Source organism: Piliocolobus tephrosceles, chromosome 20, assembly GCF_002776525.5.
Source record: "Piliocolobus tephrosceles isolate RC106 chromosome 20, ASM277652v3, whole genome shotgun sequence".
In the NCBI taxonomy this organism is placed as follows: Eukaryota; Metazoa; Chordata; class Mammalia; order Primates; family Cercopithecidae; genus Piliocolobus; species Piliocolobus tephrosceles.
Window position 1 is genome coordinate 7698980 of NC_045453.1, and position 17891 is coordinate 7716870.

Here is a 17891-nt window from a genome sequence, read left to right on the forward strand (position 1 = left end):
TGAGGCAGAAGAATCATTTGAACCCAGCAGACAGAGGTTGCAGTGAGTCGAGATCACACTACTACACTCCAGCCTGGACAACAGACCGAGACTCTGTCTCAAAAAAAAAAAAAAAGATCACAGATCATGCTGGGTGATGTGTGGACTGGAAGGGTGCAAGAGTGAAGTGGGAGACCAGTTAGGTGGTCATTGTGGTCATCCAGGCAAGAGATGAAGGTGGCTTGTCCAGGGTGGAGGCAACAAATATACAGATTTTTGAGACTTGATATCACATCTCTCAGTATCTTCTCTTACACAAGCTAAACATCTCAGTTCAGTGTTCCTCTCATCTCCTCTCATAACAGGTTTGGTGTCTCTTCTCACCTGGGGTGTTTCTCCTCTGGTTTCTCTTCCATCTGATGCCTCTGTAAAGAACCCAGTTTCTCCACCTATCTTTCCCTCAGCTGTTTCTTCCTATCCTGTGCCTTACTTGTAGTTCTAGGGAATTAAAAGCTTCAATGCAATGACTACCCTTCTCATATAAAGAGGGGAGCTGGGTGCAGTGGTGCATGCCTGTAGTCCCAACTACTCTGGAGGCTGAGGTGGGAGAATTATTTGAACCTGAGAGTTTAAGACCAGCCTGGGCAACATAGTGAGACATTGTCTCAATAAATAAATAAATAAATAAATAAATAAATAAATAAATAAATAAAGGGTAGCCCCAGTCTTCCCTGTGATTAGTCAATTATCAGTCTTTCAGTTATTCAGCCATGACCCTTGAATACCTATTGTGCCAGTTGTGCTTGAAGGAGACAGAGAAGAAGAAGACATGATCTCTGTCCTCCAAGAGCCCAGCGTATAATGGGAAAGATAAGGCCCAAATAAATGTGGTAAAAGCTAGAAAAGCAGATCACAAAGAAAATGAGATAAAGGGCTTTGGGAGGAAGAAAGAACTTTTAGATTTTGGGTAGGTGAGAAAAAGGGAAACTAGCGAAAATTTCTTGGAAAATGTTAATTCAGAGAACCTGGGGCTGGAGAGGGACACAGGGAGTATTTTTTGTGTGTGTGTGTGGTGGTCAAAGATGACCTTACTGAGAAGCCAACATTTGAGCAATGACTCAAAGGTAAGGAATAAGTCATGTGGCTATCTAGGGAAAGAACACTTCAAGAAGAGGGCAGAGGCTCTGAGGTTAAATGTTCTTGGTGCTTTTGCCAAACACTGGGGAGGCCGTTTGGCTGGAGCAGAGGGAGAGGGAAAGGAAGAGAGAATAGTTGTATATGAGGACAGAGAGGTAACGAGGGACTAGATCATGTAGGCCATTGTGAGGACTGACTTTTACTCAAAATGAAATGGGAAGTGATCTGAGCAATCTGAGCAGAGGGGTGACATAATGTCACCTACCTAATGGTAATTTTGGACGAGGATGGTAGAAATAGATGTGAAGAGAGGTAGTCGAATTCTAAATGGATTTTGAATCAATAATGGGTTAAAGTAAATTTTGAGAGTGTGAGGATGAAGTAGTTGGAGAAGGCTCCTTGGAGGAGGTTCCCTAGGGGAAGAAGATGAGAAGGGCTAGTGACTGTGTACCGTGGGTTGTCACACCAACCATATGGCCTCCAGGTGAAGGAAAAGTAGTTTGGTTTACACCAAGGGCTCCCCATATTATCACATCAGCTAAATTTCTCATTAATAGTTTTGTTTGATTCATAGTGTTTAAAACTTTTTTTTTTGGTAGGGAGGGGCGGGACAGGGTCTCTGTTGCTAGGCTGGAGTGCAGTGGCATCAACATGGCTCACTGCAGGCTTGATCTCCTGGGTTCATGTGATCCTCCTGTTTTAGCCTCTCAAGTAGCTGGGACCACAGGCATTAGCTACCATGCTTGGCTAATTATAAAATTTTCTTTTAGAGACACTATGGTGCCCAGGCCAATCTTGAACTCCTGTCCTCAAGCGGTCCTCCTGCTTTGCCCTCCCAAAGTACTGGTATTATAGGTATGAGCCACTGCACTTGGCCTTAAAGCTTTTAAAAATTAGTGGTCAACACTTACATAAATCCAGGAGTTTTGACAAAAATAGATTCCAGGCTACTGTTGAAAAATCAAAAAAATTGACAATATTGAGCCCCGATTCTTAGCAGGCAAAAGCTGACAGGAACCAAGTTTAGGTACTAGATGCCTCCTTTCGCCAGAGCATGCATTTGCCAGTTTTCCAGTCCTTCCCTTTCCCTATTGTTCCTCTGAAACCGAGGCTAAGGGTTATTATACATTTGCTGCCGTTTTGTTATAGGGAAGTGGAAAGGGAACTATTTCTTATCTTTATCATATATTTTCTTTCATTTGGTCCACTTATTTACATTACCTGCCTAGATCCTGCCAATTTTTGAGCTTGTAACTCCTGTTGTAGAGGAAAGAGGTCTGGACCTTAATTCCTGGTCCCTGCTCTGCTGTGGTAACCCACCCTGTGATGCCAAGCATAGCTAATAGCCTCTTTGGATCTCAGAGTTAAGAGACTAAATTGGATGTTCTTTTAAGAGTTCTGACATCCTAGAGGGCTTGGGATTTTGCAGTAGGCCAGTACCCTGCCCCTCACCTTTCCCAACCAGCCAGGGGCCCCAGCCTGGTGTGTATGTCAGAGAAAGAAGATACTGGAATGAGTAAGGTGCCTATATCAATAATGTATAACTTGAGCCCATAGCCAAGTAGAGGAATGCACACTGTGGTGTGTGTGTGTGTGTGCGCATGCATGTGTGTGTCAGGGTTGGAAGTGGGCTCAAGTAAATTGTACTTGTATAGGTTGTGCTTATCTCTTCTTGTGCACCCTCTATGTACTAGGTTGTACTCGAGGTGCTAGGGATGTAGCAGTGAAGAAAACAAATAATATCTCTGCTATCAGCTGGGTGCAGTGGCTCATGTCTGTAATCCCAGCACTTTGGGAAGCCGAGGCAGGTGGATCACCTGAAGTCAGGGTGTGTGAGACCAGCCTGGCCAACATGTTGAAACCCCATTTCTACTAAAAATACAAAAGTTAGCCAGGTGTGATGGTGGGTGCCTGTAATCCCAGCTACTCGGGAGGCTGAGGCAGGGAGAATTGCTTGAACCCGGGAAGCGGAGGTTGCAGTGAGCCAAGATCTCGCCATTGCACTCCAGTCTGGGTGACAGAGCAAACTCTGTCTCAAAAAAAAAAAAAAAAAAAAAAAAGATCTCTGCTATCTGGAGCTTATATTCCAGTGAAGAAAACAGATAATATATAAGTAATTAACATACATGAGATAATTTCAAACAATGGAATGTTTCATGAAAAAAATAAAACAGATTTTTTTTTTCTTTTTTTTTTTGAGACAGAGTCTTGCCCTGTCACCAAGGCTGGAGTCCAATGGCGCAATCTCAGCTTACTGCAACCTCCGCCTCCTGGGCTCAGGTGATCCTCCCACCACAGACTCCTCCGTAGCTGGGATTACAGGCATGCACCACCATGCCTGGGTAATTTTTGTCTTTTTAGTAGAGTTGGGGCTTCGCCATGTTGGCCAAACTCCTGGCCTCAAGTGATCTACCCACCTCAGCCTCCCAAAGTGTGGGATTACATGTGTGGCACCTGGCAAAACAAAATGATTTGATGGAGAGTTTCCAAAGGGGCACACTGTACACATAGGTGGGTACGTATTTGTGGTGGTTCTACTTGCAGATACAGATAAGTCCTTAAGTTTGAATCCTGGGTGCATATATTTATACTTATTTGTTCCTATGTGTGCAGATGGGCAGCTTTTATGCCTAGAATGTTTGTATATTAGTATATGTGATTTTATACAAGTGAACACACATAGGTGAGTTGGTATGTGGTTTGCATGTGGGGACACATGTGCTTGGGTATATATATGTCAGCATTCAGCCATAACCGGAGACGTTCTGAAGTTCCTGTGGCACTTGTCAATGAGCCAGTTAAGGAAATGGCTTTTCTGCCTCTGGCATTCAGGGCTGTTTGCCACCTTCCTCTCTCCCTGTTCTTTCCCACTTTAGTAAGCTCCCTGTGTTTGGCTTCTCTTATCCCTAGGAGGGTTAAAGCCTACTGACACATCGAGCCAGGAACTAGAAAGAGGCTGATAATCTTCTGTGTGACCTTTGTTAGTAAGAAAAGGCCTGGCTTCCCTGCCAGTCCCTGTCCTTCACACTATGAGGGAAAGAGTCCTGACTTGAAATCAGAAGACCTGAGGATCTATTCTTGGCTCTACCACTTATCATTGTGTGACCTTGGCCAAGCCACTACGTCTCTCTAGGTTTCAGTTACCTACTTCATAAGTGCTCTGTGCAGTAAGGAAGGAGAGGGAAAGCAATGGTCTGTAGTGCTAAGGGAGGGCCACATGGTGCTGGTGTCTGAAGGAGGAGGGAGAATATTCTGAGTGGGGGGCAATGGCATGGTCAAAAGTGTGGAGACGGACCTGAACTTGCCAAGGGAAACCAGGAATCCACTTAGAGTAAAATTCAAACTTCTTACTATTGCCTACAAGGCTCTATGTGATTTGGCTGCTGCCTACCTCTCATTCTTACCCAACTTCTTGCTCACTGAAATCCAGCCGTATTGTCTTTCTTTCTTTGTTTGAAAAGGTCTCAGTGCCTTTCCACTTGATGTTCTCTTTCCCCAGAATACTCTTCCCAAGAATTAGTATGATTGCCTACCTTTCATTATTCAGGTCTTGGCTCAAATATCACCTCTCCAGAGAGAGGCCCTCCAGGACCATCTTATTTAAAGTAGTTGTTCCCTAATATTTATCAATATTTAAAATGCACACGTCGGCCAGGCACGGTGGCTCACGCCTGTAATCCCAGCAGTTTGGGAGGCCAGGGCGGGTGGATCACCTGACGTCAGGAGTTCAAGACCAACCTGACCAACATGGTGAAACCCCATCGCTACTAAAAATGCAAAAATTAGCCAAGCATGATGGTGCACGCCTGTAATCCCAGCTACTCCGGAGGCTGAGGCAGGAGAATTGCCTGAACCCGGGAGGCAGAGATTGCAGTGAGCCAAGATCACACCATTTTATTCCAGCCTGGGCACCAAGAGCAAAACTCCATCTTGAAAAAAAAAAAAAAAAAAAAACAAAAGCACACATCTCCTGACCCAACAGTTCCACTTCTGGTAATTCATCCTACAGATATACTTGCAAGTGAGTAAAGTGACATAAAAATAAAAATATTCATTGACGCATTTATTTGTTAAATAAATAACAGTACATACAAACGGTGGAATATTTTGCAGCTGAGAAAGATAATGAAATAGCTCTTTAAGCTTGGCGCCATGGCTCATACCTGTAATCCCAACACTTTGGAAGGAAGGCTGAGGCGGGAGGATCGGAGGATCACTTGAGGCCAGGAGTTCCAGACCAGCCTGAGCAACATAGTAAGATTCTGTCTTTGCAAAAAAAAAAAAAGTATCCAGGCGTGGTGGCTCTGGCCTGTAGTCCCAACTACTCAAGAGGCAGAGGTGAGAGGATCACTTGAGTCTGGGAGGTTGAGGCTGCAGTGAGCTGTGATGGTACCACTGCACCCCAGCCTGAGTGACAGAGTGAGACCCTGTCTCAACAACAAAAACAACAACAAATGAAAAAGAGAAATAGTTATCTAAGTCTTGCTGAAGAATGATATCAAGGTATATTGTTAAATTTGAAAAATCAAGATGATCTACTTCTACACATAAGATTTGTGCATTTTAGTGAATGCATATAAAAATTAACAAAACAAGATACAAAACTGTGTGTATTGTATGCCATCATTTGTGTAGAAAAAATGAGAATATGTAAACAAATGCATGTAGTATATATGCTTGTCTGACAGACCTGTTCCTTAAGTAGAGTCGTTTTTCCTACCCCTGTTACCCTGTGCTTGACTGGGGACTATGAGGTGTTTATCTCTTTTCTGAACAACATTAAAATCCTTTTTTTTTTTTTTTTTTTTTTTTTTGAGACAAAGTCTTACTCTATTGCCCAGGCTGGAGTGCAGTGGCATGATCTCTGTTCACTGTAGCCTCCACCTTCCGGGTTCAAATGATTCTCCTGCCTTAACCTCCCAAGTAGCTGGGACTACAGGCGTATGCCACCATGCCCGGCTAATTTTTGTATTTTTAGTAGAGACAGGGTTTTGCCATGTTGGCCAACCAGGCTGATCTCAAACTCCTGACCTCAGGTGATCTGCCTGCCTCGGCCTCCCAAAGTGCTGGGAATACAGGTGTGATCCTCTGTGCCTGGCTGACCGATTTTTTTTTTGGAGCAGAGTTTCACTCTTGTCACCCAGGCTGGAGTGCGATGGCACAATCTCAGCTCGCTGCAACCTCTACCTCCCGAATTCGAGAGATTCTCCTGCCTCAGCCTCCTGTAAAATCCAATTTTTTAATATTCAACTTTCAAATTTCTGTCTTCAATGCTATCTCAAGGGTCTTATTAAAGATCCTAATGATACAGACTTCTTGCAAAGTAATTAGTTTAGTCATTCCACACTAGTTGAATTACCCTAGCCCTCTGTCCTACTAAGAGTGGTCCTGTCTGAATATTGATTGTTTCTGGAAAGTTACACAGAACATTGGTAACAGTGTTTTGCCCTGGGCATGGTGGCTCACGCCTGTAATCCCAGCACTTTGAGAGGCTGAAGCAGGATTGCTTGAGGCCAGGAGTTTGAGATCATCCTGGACAATATATCAAGACTCTGTCTCTACAAAAAATTTTAAAATAAAAAAATTAGCCAGGTGTGGTAGCATGTGCCTGTAGTCCCAGCTACCCAGGAGGCTGAAGTAAGAGGATTGCTTGAGCCCAGGAGTTGGAGGCTGCAGTGAGCTATGATTGTGCCACTGCACTCCAGCCTATGCAATAGAGTGAGACCCTGTCTCTAAAAACCAAATCGCAAAACCCAAACTGTGGTTTGCCAGTAGGCAGGGTAATTGGGAGATAGGAGTGGGGAGAACACTTATCATTCGTATCTTTTTATGTAGTCCCACTTGTATGTATTATTTATTCAAAAACATCATAAAATTGGAAAAAAACCACTAACGGAAACATTTATTTATTTTTTGAGACTGGGACTCACTCTGTTGTCCAGGCTGGAGTGCAGTGACATGATTACAGCTCACTGCAGCCTTGACCTCCAGGGCACAAGCGATCTTCCTGCCTCAGCCTTCTGAGTACTTGAGACTACAGGTGTGCACCACCACAGTCAGCTAATTGAATTTTTTTTTATTTTAGAGATGAAGTTTTGCTATGTTGCTCAGATTGGTCTTGAATTTCTGGTCTCAGATGATCCTCCTGCCTTGGCCTCCCAAAGTGTTGGGATTACAGGAGTGAGCCAAGAGATCTTCTCATTTTATCTTTCTGAGTGGCTGGGACTACAGGTACATGACACCACACTTAGCTAATTTCTTTTCTTTTTTCTTTCTTTTTTTTTTTTTTTTGAGACGGAGTTTCACTCTTATTGCCCAGGCTGGAGTGCAGTGGCATGATCTTGGCTCACTGCAACCTCTGCCTCCTGGGTTCAAGTGATTCTCCTGCCTCAGCCTCCCGAGTAGCTGGCATTACAAGCATGCACCACCACGCCCAGCTAATTTTTGTATTTTTAGTAGAGACGGTGTTTCTCTATGTTGGTCAGGCTGGTCTTGAACTCCTGACCTCACGTGATCCACCCGCCTCGGCCTCTTAAAGTGCTGGGATTACAGATGTGAGCCACCGCACCCAGCCAGATCCAGCTAAATTTTTTAGAGATGGGTACTTGCTATGTTGCCAGGCTGGTCTTGAACTCCTAGCCTCAATAGATGGGCCCACTTTGGCCTCCTAAAGTGTTAGGATTACAGGTGTGAGCCACCGTGCCTGACCCAAGATAGTATATTTTTTAAAAGTATTTCTCCCTAGTCACTCATTTTTATATCATTCTGCTTTATTTCCTTTTTAATGCTTATCATAATCTGAAATTATCCTGGTTATATTTGTTATTTATTACCCACACTATCATTAGAATATAAGCTCCATGATATCAGGTATCTTACTTATCTTGCTCATTGGTGCCTTATTTCTTCTTTTGTTTGTTTGAGACGGAGTCTTACTCTGTCGTCCAGGCTGGAGTGCAGTGGTGCGATCTTGGCTCACCACAACCTCCACCTCCCGGGTTCAAGCGATTCTCCTGCCTTAGCCTCCCAAGTAGCTGGGATTATAGGTCTCCCAGTGTGCTGGAATTACAGGAAAGAGCCACCATGCCCTGCCCATTGGTGCTTTATTTCTATACATGTAGATAGCACATAGTAGTTGTTGAATAAGCAAATGAATGCATGAAGGAATGACTGAAGTAAACAGGCTAAATCCTAGGAAGGAGTGGGAGGCAAGGCTGAGGAGGTAGACAGAAATCACCTGATACAGGATGGTGATTCTCAAACTTTATTTATTTATTTATTCAAGACGGAATCTCACTCTGTCTTCCAGGCTGGAGTGCAGTGGTTTGATCTCAGCTCCCTGCAACCTCCGCCTCCTGGGTTCAAAGGATTCTCGTGCCTCAGCCTCCCCAGTAGCTGGGATTACAGGCACACACCACCACACCCAGCTAATTTTCGTATTTTCAGTAGAGATGTAGTTTCACCATGTTGGCCAGGCTGGTCTCAAACTCCTGACCTTTGGTCTGTCCACCTAGGCCTTCCAAAGTGCTGGGATTACAGGCATGAGCCACCGTGCCCAGCCAATTCTCAAACTTTAAGTGTGCGTCAGAATCCCATACTAATTCCTTGTACCATCTTGTAATAAAGAAGCAGATCTTTGGACGCTGTGATTGTAATTCAGTGTGTCTGAGCTGGGGCCCAGGAATCTACAAATCCTCTAGATGATTTAGGCACAAGTGATCTGGAGACCCTACTCTGAATAATGCAGTCTTGATGCCTCATCAGAAGGAGTCACCTCTGTGATATCACTTCTCCTTAATACATTACTAGGATAGAAGAGAAGGGGCCATCACTCCATTTTATCAAGGATCAGAGATGGACAGTGCATTTCCTAATGACATACAACATGTGTATAAAGGATCTTGAATGGCCAAAGTATCTGAGCAGTCAGCTCAAGATTGATGATGGCAAGATTGATGGTGGGCAGATAGCTCACCCTCATGGAACAGTTCCAGGCCTTAGCGTCACTGAATGGATTTTATGACTATGCCTGTTTCTTGTTTGGGGAAGAAGTTATACCCCTAATCACTGGTTCTTTCTGGTATGTCTCAGGGAGGGCAATGAACCAGGGGAGACCACTCAGATCACATACCATGAGCTTCTGGTTCAAGTGTGTCAGTTCAGCAATGTTCTCCGAAAACAGGGTGAGTGTGGGGGTGTGGGAAAGGGACTGGGGGGCTGGCCTTGGGGTATCTGAGGACTTATGGGGAGAGGGCAAGGGATGGAAAGATTTTGGTAACAGCGAAAGAGAACAGGTCAGCTGGGAGGGAGGCCAGCTGGATGGGAGGGAGCAAGTAGCAGCAAGAAGGGTTCATGGTTCATTTCATTTTCTGTGCTTTTACCTGCAGGCATTCAGAAGGGTGACCGAGTGGCTATCTACATGCCTATGATCCCAGAGCTTGTGGTGGCCATGCTGGCATGTGCCCGCATTGGGGCTTTACACTCCATTGTGGTAGGAGTTTGGGCTGGTGAAAAGGGGCAGGTATGGGGGGTGGGGCTCTGAAGAAGTAGGTTGGGCCTAGAAAATGGAGGGCCTTAAATAACAAACTAAGGAGCTTAGAAGGTTTGTATCATAGGTCCATATCAGTTATTCAGTTTCTTCTAGGACCCTGGCTTAGAGATCCTGAAAGTTTCATGAGCAACCCCTTTCCTTATTCACTCAATCCCTGGGGCTTCCTTTTCTCCCTTAGACTTTCTTCCCTTCCCTAGTTTGCAGGCTTCTCTTCAGAGTCTCTGTGTGAACGGATCCTGGATTCCAGCTGCAGTCTTCTCATCACTACAGGTGACTAATTCTCTCACCTCTTCTCCAGCATCCCCCATACCTCAAGCATTGGTCTCCAATCAGCTCGTTGGTATTTGGGGCTACTCAGCATAGAGGGTAGAAACTGCCTGCCTTTCCTCTCCTGGTCCCACCTCAGCTGACCCTCTGTCAGCTCGAATCAGCTGGAAAAGCCAGAGTTAAGAGGCCCACTCAGGAAGGGCTCTGTGGACATTGTGCCCACTAGGCAGCATGGTGCTTACTAAGGCCTGGAATGTCTGTTGCTCCCCAAAGATGCCTTCTACAGGGGAGAAAAGCTTGTGAACCTGAAGGAGCTGGCTGACGAGGCCCTGCAGAAGTGTCAGGAGAAGTAAGTGTGTTTGGTTACTGTCTGAGTTGACTGAGCCTTGACCCAGTGCCAGGTTCCCTTTGTCCCCTCTATCCTAAATGGACATGGGCGGGTCTTGCCAAATTCCCTTTGAGCCAACAAGGCTACCACTTTAGGCTTTTCTCTTCTACAGGGGTTTCCCAGTAAGACGCTGCATTGTGGTCAAGCACCTGGGGCGGGCAGAGCTGGGCATGGGTGACTCCCCCAGCCAGTCCCCCCCAATTAAGAGGTCATGCCCGGATGTGCAGGTGAGTGTGGCACTGCTTTGCCTTTCTCTAGGCTCAAATTCCTTCACTTTTCCTGCCTAGAAAGTTCCTGATGTCCTTCTTTGCCTGCTCATCAGTATACTGAGGATCCAGGAGCAATTCTAGGAATGCCTCCTCTAGCAGGGCTAGGTGGGAGCTAGAAGACTTTGACCTTGACTGTGGGTAGAGAGACCCTTGTATCTTGAGAACAGCACAAGTGATTGTAAGGGAGACTCCTAATGCTGGTTGGGGTAGCCTTGTGGGCACAGGGGATCCTCAGGGCCTAGGCTTGTGTTAGAAATGTCTAACTTGAGTAACAATATATAGTCATCTCCATCACTGGGCTGTGATGTGGGGTGGGCTACCTTTGCGGCCTAAGGGATGCCCACCATGGAAGGACCAGAGTCCAGCCCTCACAATATGGCCCTTGTTAACTTTGGACCCCCGGGCTTCTGGTGGGAATGGTAGAAATGCCCAGTGATGGCCTCCAGGCTGAGGAGCATGAGGGATCAAAGTTCTGGGGTTGAATGAGAGTCTGTGACTTGAGGCTCCCTGAGGGGTCTTGGGGCTAGAGAGGCTATAGTCTAGTTTAGGGAAGTTGGAAAGCCCAATCAGTGTTACGGGTTTTACATGTACAGGGGCTGGAGTCAGGATCAGGAAAATGGAAGCTGGGAGGACCAGTGAGAAAGGAGTTTGGGGTTTATGACACACTGACCCTTTCCTCCCACTCCCTGTGTACTTGGACCCTCCTCACTACCCTTTTCATCCTGGGCTCTTAACAGGGTAAGCTGAAAGAGAAATCCAAGCGTGTTCAGCCCCAGGTATCCATTTCTGCACTGCCGTGGGCACCGCTTCCCTGTGTGCTTGTCTTTGTGCTCATCTGCCCTTTGCCTGTTTGCCCCATTGAGGTGGCTGCCAGACCTAACCCCTTTCCCCTTGCCCCTGGGCAGCTTGCCATGTAAGCCACTGAAGGTGGTCAAATTAAATGTCTGTTACTGCCTCTGTGAATTGGTATAGAGCATGGCTCTTAGAGAGGTAACAGTAGAACCCATTTTATCTTGCTGCTCAGGACCTTTGTGGGAGAGAGGACAAGGTAACCTGTCAGAAAATATTTAGTGTGCAGGTAGCTGGAGCAGAGCCAAGAGAGACAGGAGGAGGAGTAGGTGGAGGAGGTTCAGACCCTGACTTTGGGAATTCACCATCAAGTTGGGGAGTTACACATGTATTATTAATACAAAGGAAAACCTAAGTTTTATACAGTACAGCAGAGAAGATTCCTAAATACATTTACATAGTACTTTGGGATTTACAAACTGCATATAACTTTGTAATATGACTAAGTGCTAAACTGAACAAAAGTCACATTGTAGGTGGTTCTAAGAAGGGAGATCCATAAGGGGGTGCTTAAAGCAGATTAGTATCAAGGAGAGAGTGGGCCTGAAGTCCAGAGACTAATTTTTAGCTGTATGACCTTGAGTAAGTCAATTCTCCCCTCTGGGATTCAGTTTCCTTGTCAGTAATGGAGAGATGATAACACAAGCTATGAAAGGAGACAGCTTCCCTTCCTAAAACAACATGTAAAGCTCACCATTCCTCTCGGTTTTGCCGTCTTCACAGGGTGTCTTACTCTAAATCTGCTGTGATTAACCTCTTAGGCCAATGGTAGATATAAGCCCCTTTTCTCTATTCTCATTAGCATGGTGGAGATAGATCTGATTCCTAGGGGATACTGCTTTTCTTTTAAAACTCAGGCAGGACCTATACCCTTTCTTTTGAAAAAGGTGACAAATTTAGTGGCTTAAATTGTAATCTCTGGAGCCAGATTACTTGGGTTCAAATCCTGTTCTGCCACCTGCTACTGTGTACTTAAACTCTCTCGTTTGTTTCTCCATCCGTAAGATAAGGATAATAATTGTACCTATCTTATAGGGTTTTGTCAATATATGTAAGGTGTTTCGCACTTAGTAACTACTCAATAAATGTCAGCTGTTTTTTGCTTCCCCTTAATGCCACAGACAGATTGGCATTTCCAAAAGAGAGACCAGAAAAGAAATAACAAACTCTTGTAATTCTTAATACCAGAGACCTTCAGGCCAAAGGCTACTGGATTTTTGTTTCTTGGAGGTAAAAACAACCAGTTTCCAAAATACCAAAGAGCATAAAAATAGGCTTAAAAAGTCCAGGTTTGTTGGTCTGGGAACTGCAGTCAAAGCTGCAAAAATCTTTCTGACAATGGGCCCCATATTTAAAAATTTTTAAATAATTTTCAAAAGAGCTGCAGAAATCCTGGCAGGGCTCCAAACCCCTTTATCTTTAAACAGTCTTCCAGGGAGAGCCTGGCAGGGTTTGCAGGGACCCTCCTCAACCATATTGTCTATGAGCTCCCTCATATACCTCTCTCATACATGTCAGCTGTCCTCCTTGAGGCTATCCTGGTCCAAAGATGAAGGCCAACTCCTCAATTCTTATTTTAGAAAATTCATACCGTTTCCTGGTTCAGAGCCTGGGGCCTCATAGGCACACACCTAATTCACAACCAAAGTTTGCTCTACTAATTGAGTTCACTCTGCTTCCTGGTGCTAGTTATCAGTTCCACACCTGGAGTACTCTAACCCCTCCACCTCTGTATACACACCCACCCACAAAAGAAATAATATTATAAGATTATAAGAGTGCCCTCATTGCAGAGCCACAGTTGTAACTATGTCTTGTCCTTACATGTACTTAGTGCCTGTTCTGCGACAGCTCACAGTGCTGTAGACCAGCACTATTTGTCCAAAGCAGTATTGATACTTCTGGTTGAATACCTTAGTGCCCCCATCTCAAGTGATCATTTGGCAGAAGAAAAAGTACCCATGTGACAATGTATGTGTAGATGCATATGGATAGACAAAATCAGGCATGTTCTTACGTTTTCTAACTGTGGGCAGCTTTCTCTCTCTTCTTCCTTTTTCCAAGCTTGTTGTTTTTATGATGTTCAAAATCCAGAAATTTCAAATTCTCTACCATAAGGGGCAGGTGGTACAGAAAGGAGTGATTAGAGAGTCATTTTCTAATTTATCAAGCTATATATCTAACACTCCAGGGTTTTTTTTTAACCAAATATGCACACAACAAATTAGCATATATCCTTACAATGGGAGAATGGCATTTATCTTACACCACCATGTCTACCTGCCAGCCAGGGCCATTGAACATACAAGAATCTAATAAATATGAAAGGACTTTGTGACAGCTAAAGCAAACCCCAAACAGTTCCCATCATCACACTCTTAAGTTGTTATGTTGGTTTTTTGGTTTTTGTTTTTGTTTTTATTTTTGTTTTTTTGAGACGGAGTCTCACTCTGTTGCTCAGGCTAGAGTACAGTGGTGTGATCTCAGCTCACTGCAACCTCTGCCTTCTGGTTTCAAGCGATTCTCCTGCCTCACCCTCCGGAGTAGCTGGGATTACAGGCGCCCGCCACCACGCCTGGCTACTTTTTGTATTTTTAGTAGAGATCAGGTTTCACCACGTTGGCCAGGCTGGTCTTGAACTCCTTATCTCAGGTGATCTACCCACTTTGGGCTCCCAAAGTGCTGGGATTACAGGCATAAGCCACTGCGCCCAGCTTCACACTCTTAACTCCCAGTAGTCATTGAACTAACCTCTAGCTCTCCTGACATTCATCAGTCTTCCTCATCCCACCCCAACCTCTACCCTTGGGGCAATCCAAGCCTTGATGTTTACTAGATAATACTTTTCTATTTTGGTGTTTACCACATCCTGTGAGTCCATTAGGGCAAGAATGACTGTCCTCATTTTTAAAAGGAGAGACTTAAGGTAAAGTGACTTGCCCAAGGTCATATAGCTAGGAAGTGGCAGAACTGGTATTGAAGTTCACTGAAGACTTTGGACAAATTCAAGGGATCTAACTTCATTCAGCAGATGGTAGACTCAAAATTGGTGTTCAAAGAGGTGATATAGACAGAAAAGTAAAACAGTTTCAAAGGAGAATTTAGAGAAGTTTCAGGATGACAGATCCAGAAGTAATTATCAAAGGCATAGGGGACATCCTTCTATGAGAGAAGTCCACCTTGGTCCTTCTCCACCAACTTGAAGCAAAGCTTCCTGCTGAATGGAACCTGTCCCCTCAAGCCAAAGTCTCTATGGGAAACCCTATTGGTACCAGTGGTGTAAACGCAGGAGCAGAGCTAGGGTAGGAAACCCATAGATGTGGATTGGGTCTGGACATGCAGGGAAAAGTGCTTGGACCAAGACCTGTTGACTTATTTTACTGCTAACAGGGTCAGGTGCCCACCTCACCTGTAGGCTCTGACTAATTTTGCATTTCTGAATTGTGTGGTGTCCGCATCCCTGCTAATGAGCCTAGTCCCATAAGTACATATGTATGTATGTAGACCTGTGTGTGCATAGTCATTCGTCCAACAAAAATCGATTGAGTGCCAGGCACTTTGCTAAGTGTTGGGAGACATGGCAGGGGTCGGGAGGAAAGATGTTTCACCTCCTTCATAGATGTCACTATCTAGATGGGAAGACAGTAATCAAGTAAACAACTAAATAAAATAACAGGAAATATGTACTGTGTGGGAAAGAAACATGGTGTTGTGATCAATAATAATAGCAAGGTTGGAGGTGGGAATCTATCAGATACTGTTCAGGTAAAGCCTTTCCAAGAAGGTGACTTCTTGGAAAGAAGAAAGCTGAGAATCGAAGGATGGGAAGGGACCAGCCAAGTGTTCCTCCTCAGCCTGAGGCCAGGTGAGAGGAGTTCTGGGGTAGGATGGCAGGGTGGTTGGAGTACTCAGTAAGCTTGGGTTCTGCTCCTGTTCTTTCTGTTCCATTCCAACCTTGAAGGGCCTTCTCTCCCTACCTGTACTCCTACCTGCCCATCCCACCTCATTCCCTCCAGAGGCAAGATATAGGTGTATCTTGTCTCCATCTTGAGCTGTTCACAGTTCTTCTCTGCCCATCCCTGCAGATCTCATGGAACCAAGGGATTGACTTGTGGTGGCATGAGCTCATGCAAGAGGCAGGGGATGAGTGTGAGCCCGAGTGGTGTGATGCCGAGGATCCACTCTTCATCCTGTACACCAGTGGCTCCACAGGCAAACCCAAGGCAAGTGTGTGTGTGTGTGTGTGTGTGTGTGTGTGTGTGTGTATTATGTAGGGGTAAGAAGTAAGTTTCTGAGGAAACAAGTAATGAAATTATTTTTTTCCAACAACCCTGAGTTTTGGAAATGTAACATTGTCTTTTCTAAATCAAGTGAAGACATAAATCCTCCATCTATAGGTGGTGAGGCTCAGGGTGAGACAATTCAGGTGGAGGGTTTCATACAGCTGACATGGATGTTCTTTCCCTATGCACACATGGTTTGGTTGAAGGAGATCTATTCTGTTAACTCAAGGCCAGGGGTGGGCACAGAGATCCCTCTCGGGCTTCTTTTTTTTTTTTTTGAGACAGAGTCTCGCTCTGTCACCCAGGCTGGAGTGCAGTGGCCGGATGTCAGCTCACTGCAAGCTCCGACTCCCAGGTTCCCGCCATTCTCCTGCCTCAGCCTCCTGAGTAGCTGGGACTACAGGCGCCCGCCACCGTGCCCGGCTAATTTTTTGTATTTTTAGTAGAGACGGGGTTTCACTGTGGTCTCGATCTCCTGACCTTGTGATCCGCCCGCCTCGGCCTCCCAAAGTGCTGGGATTACAGGCGTGAGCCACCGCGCCCGGCCAACCCTCTCAGGCTTCTAAGACCATAACTCTTAGAGTTCAATTCCTTCCACATGGCACACTATTAACATGTAGTTCTCTGCCAGCACACACCATGGGAACCGGAAACACTTAAGAAAACTCTGTTTCTTCCACTGACTTGAAAGCTATGTCACTCTACCTTCTGCCCACCCCACTCCTAAATTATCTCCATATGCTTTGGAATATCCCTCAATGAGCCTTTAGAAACACAGTTTTGGCCTCTCCTTCATAGAAATGGGGGTAGGGATTTATGGAATAAACAAAGGGAATTATCTTTTTTTCCCACTCACTCTGATGGTGTGCAATTGAGTATGTGGGCACATATACACAACAGAGGGACTATTACTTATGAGTGTTCATGTGTGTGAGTGATGTGGGTGGCTCTGAAATACCATCTGAGGGTGCGGGTGTGAATGATGGACTGATAGACATACGTGTTATCAGGAGTGTGATCAAGGAGATGAGATGGGAGCATGGAGAATAGGAGATGGAAGCATGGAGAATAGGAGATGGAAGAGAGATGGATGCTGTGAAAAGGGTGCTGGCAGGGCTGAAATCCCTGAGGAGGATCTTCCTCCAGCTCTGCCCAGCCTCCATTTGGTGGTCAGTAGGGGTGGGTATGAAGCCCTAACCTGTTCCCCATTCTTCCCACAGGGTGTGGTTCACACAGTTGGGGGCTACATGCTCTATGTAGCCACAACCTTCAAGTATGTGTTTGACTTCCACGCGGAGGATGTGTTCTGGTGCACGGCAGACATTGGTTGGATCACTGGCCATTCCTATGTCACCTATGGGCCACTGGCCAATGGTGCCACCAGTGTTTTGGTGAGAAGAGAGCTGGGACCCATGGCCACCTGGCCTAGCTGGGGGATGGACAAGATGATCCTGGGTGACTACCTCCCAAGGCTTCTTGGTCTAGAGGGAGGGGGACTTATACAACCATCTGTTTCCTGGAGAAAAAGAAGTCCTGAGGGGGTTGCGTATCCTGACTAGGATGGTATCTTGCTTGTCTGGTAAGGGAGTGAAGCTATGGTTGGTCAGAAAGGGCAAAATACTGAACATGAGGGAGTGGTAGGGGGATGAATAAAAGGACTATTAGGAAAGACTGGGAATGACCAGCCTTCATGGGTCAGTTTGAGGGGATTCCCACATATCCGGACGTGAACCGCCTGTGGAGCATTGTGGACAAATACAAGGTGACCAAGTTCTACACAGCACCCACAGCCATCCGTCTGCTCATGAAGTTTGGAGATGAGCCTGTCACCAAGTGAGACCCCTTCCCAGTTGCTGCCCCATGGGTATCCCTCAGAGCTGGGTGCTGGCCTTTGTACAGTCTCTTCCTTTCCATTGTCCCAACTCTCTGACCTGGAATAAGAGGACGGGGCAAGAGAAAAGCCTGGATATATATGTCCTTCAGTAGTACTCAGAGCCTTCCTCTCTCCCATTCCCCTGTCCCAGGCATAGCCGGGCATCCTTGCAGGTGTTAGGCACAGTGGGTGAACCCATCAATCCTGAGGCCTGGCTGTGGTACCACCAGGTGGTAGGTGCCCAGCGCTGCCCCATCGTGGACACCTTCTGGCAAACAGAGACAGTGAGTGAAGG

The 17891-nt window shown here is 45.6% G+C and overlaps 1 protein-coding gene across 3 annotated transcripts in view; it reads left to right on the forward strand.

Annotated features, from left to right (window-relative positions):
• ACSS2 (acyl-CoA synthetase short chain family member 2) overlaps window positions 1–17891 on the forward strand; it is a 50301-nt gene that overhangs the window by 25609 nt on the left and 6801 nt on the right. For 2 of the 3 annotated variants that reach the window (XM_023220496.1, XM_023220497.1), the window contains exons 3-11: window positions 9208–9299; window positions 9504–9607; window positions 9865–9937; window positions 10208–10283; window positions 10435–10549; window positions 15526–15663; window positions 16944–17114; window positions 17423–17556; window positions 17748–17880. In XM_023220496.1, the coding sequence (XP_023076264.1) occupies window positions 9208–9299; window positions 9504–9607; window positions 9865–9937; window positions 10208–10283; window positions 10435–10549; window positions 15526–15663; window positions 16944–17114; window positions 17423–17556; window positions 17748–17880 (1036 nt within the window). The remainder of the gene's footprint in view (window positions 1–9207; window positions 9300–9503; window positions 9608–9864; window positions 9938–10207; window positions 10284–10434; window positions 10550–15525; window positions 15664–16943; window positions 17115–17422; window positions 17557–17747; window positions 17881–17891) is intronic. The other variant, XM_023220499.1, reaches the window with a different exon arrangement.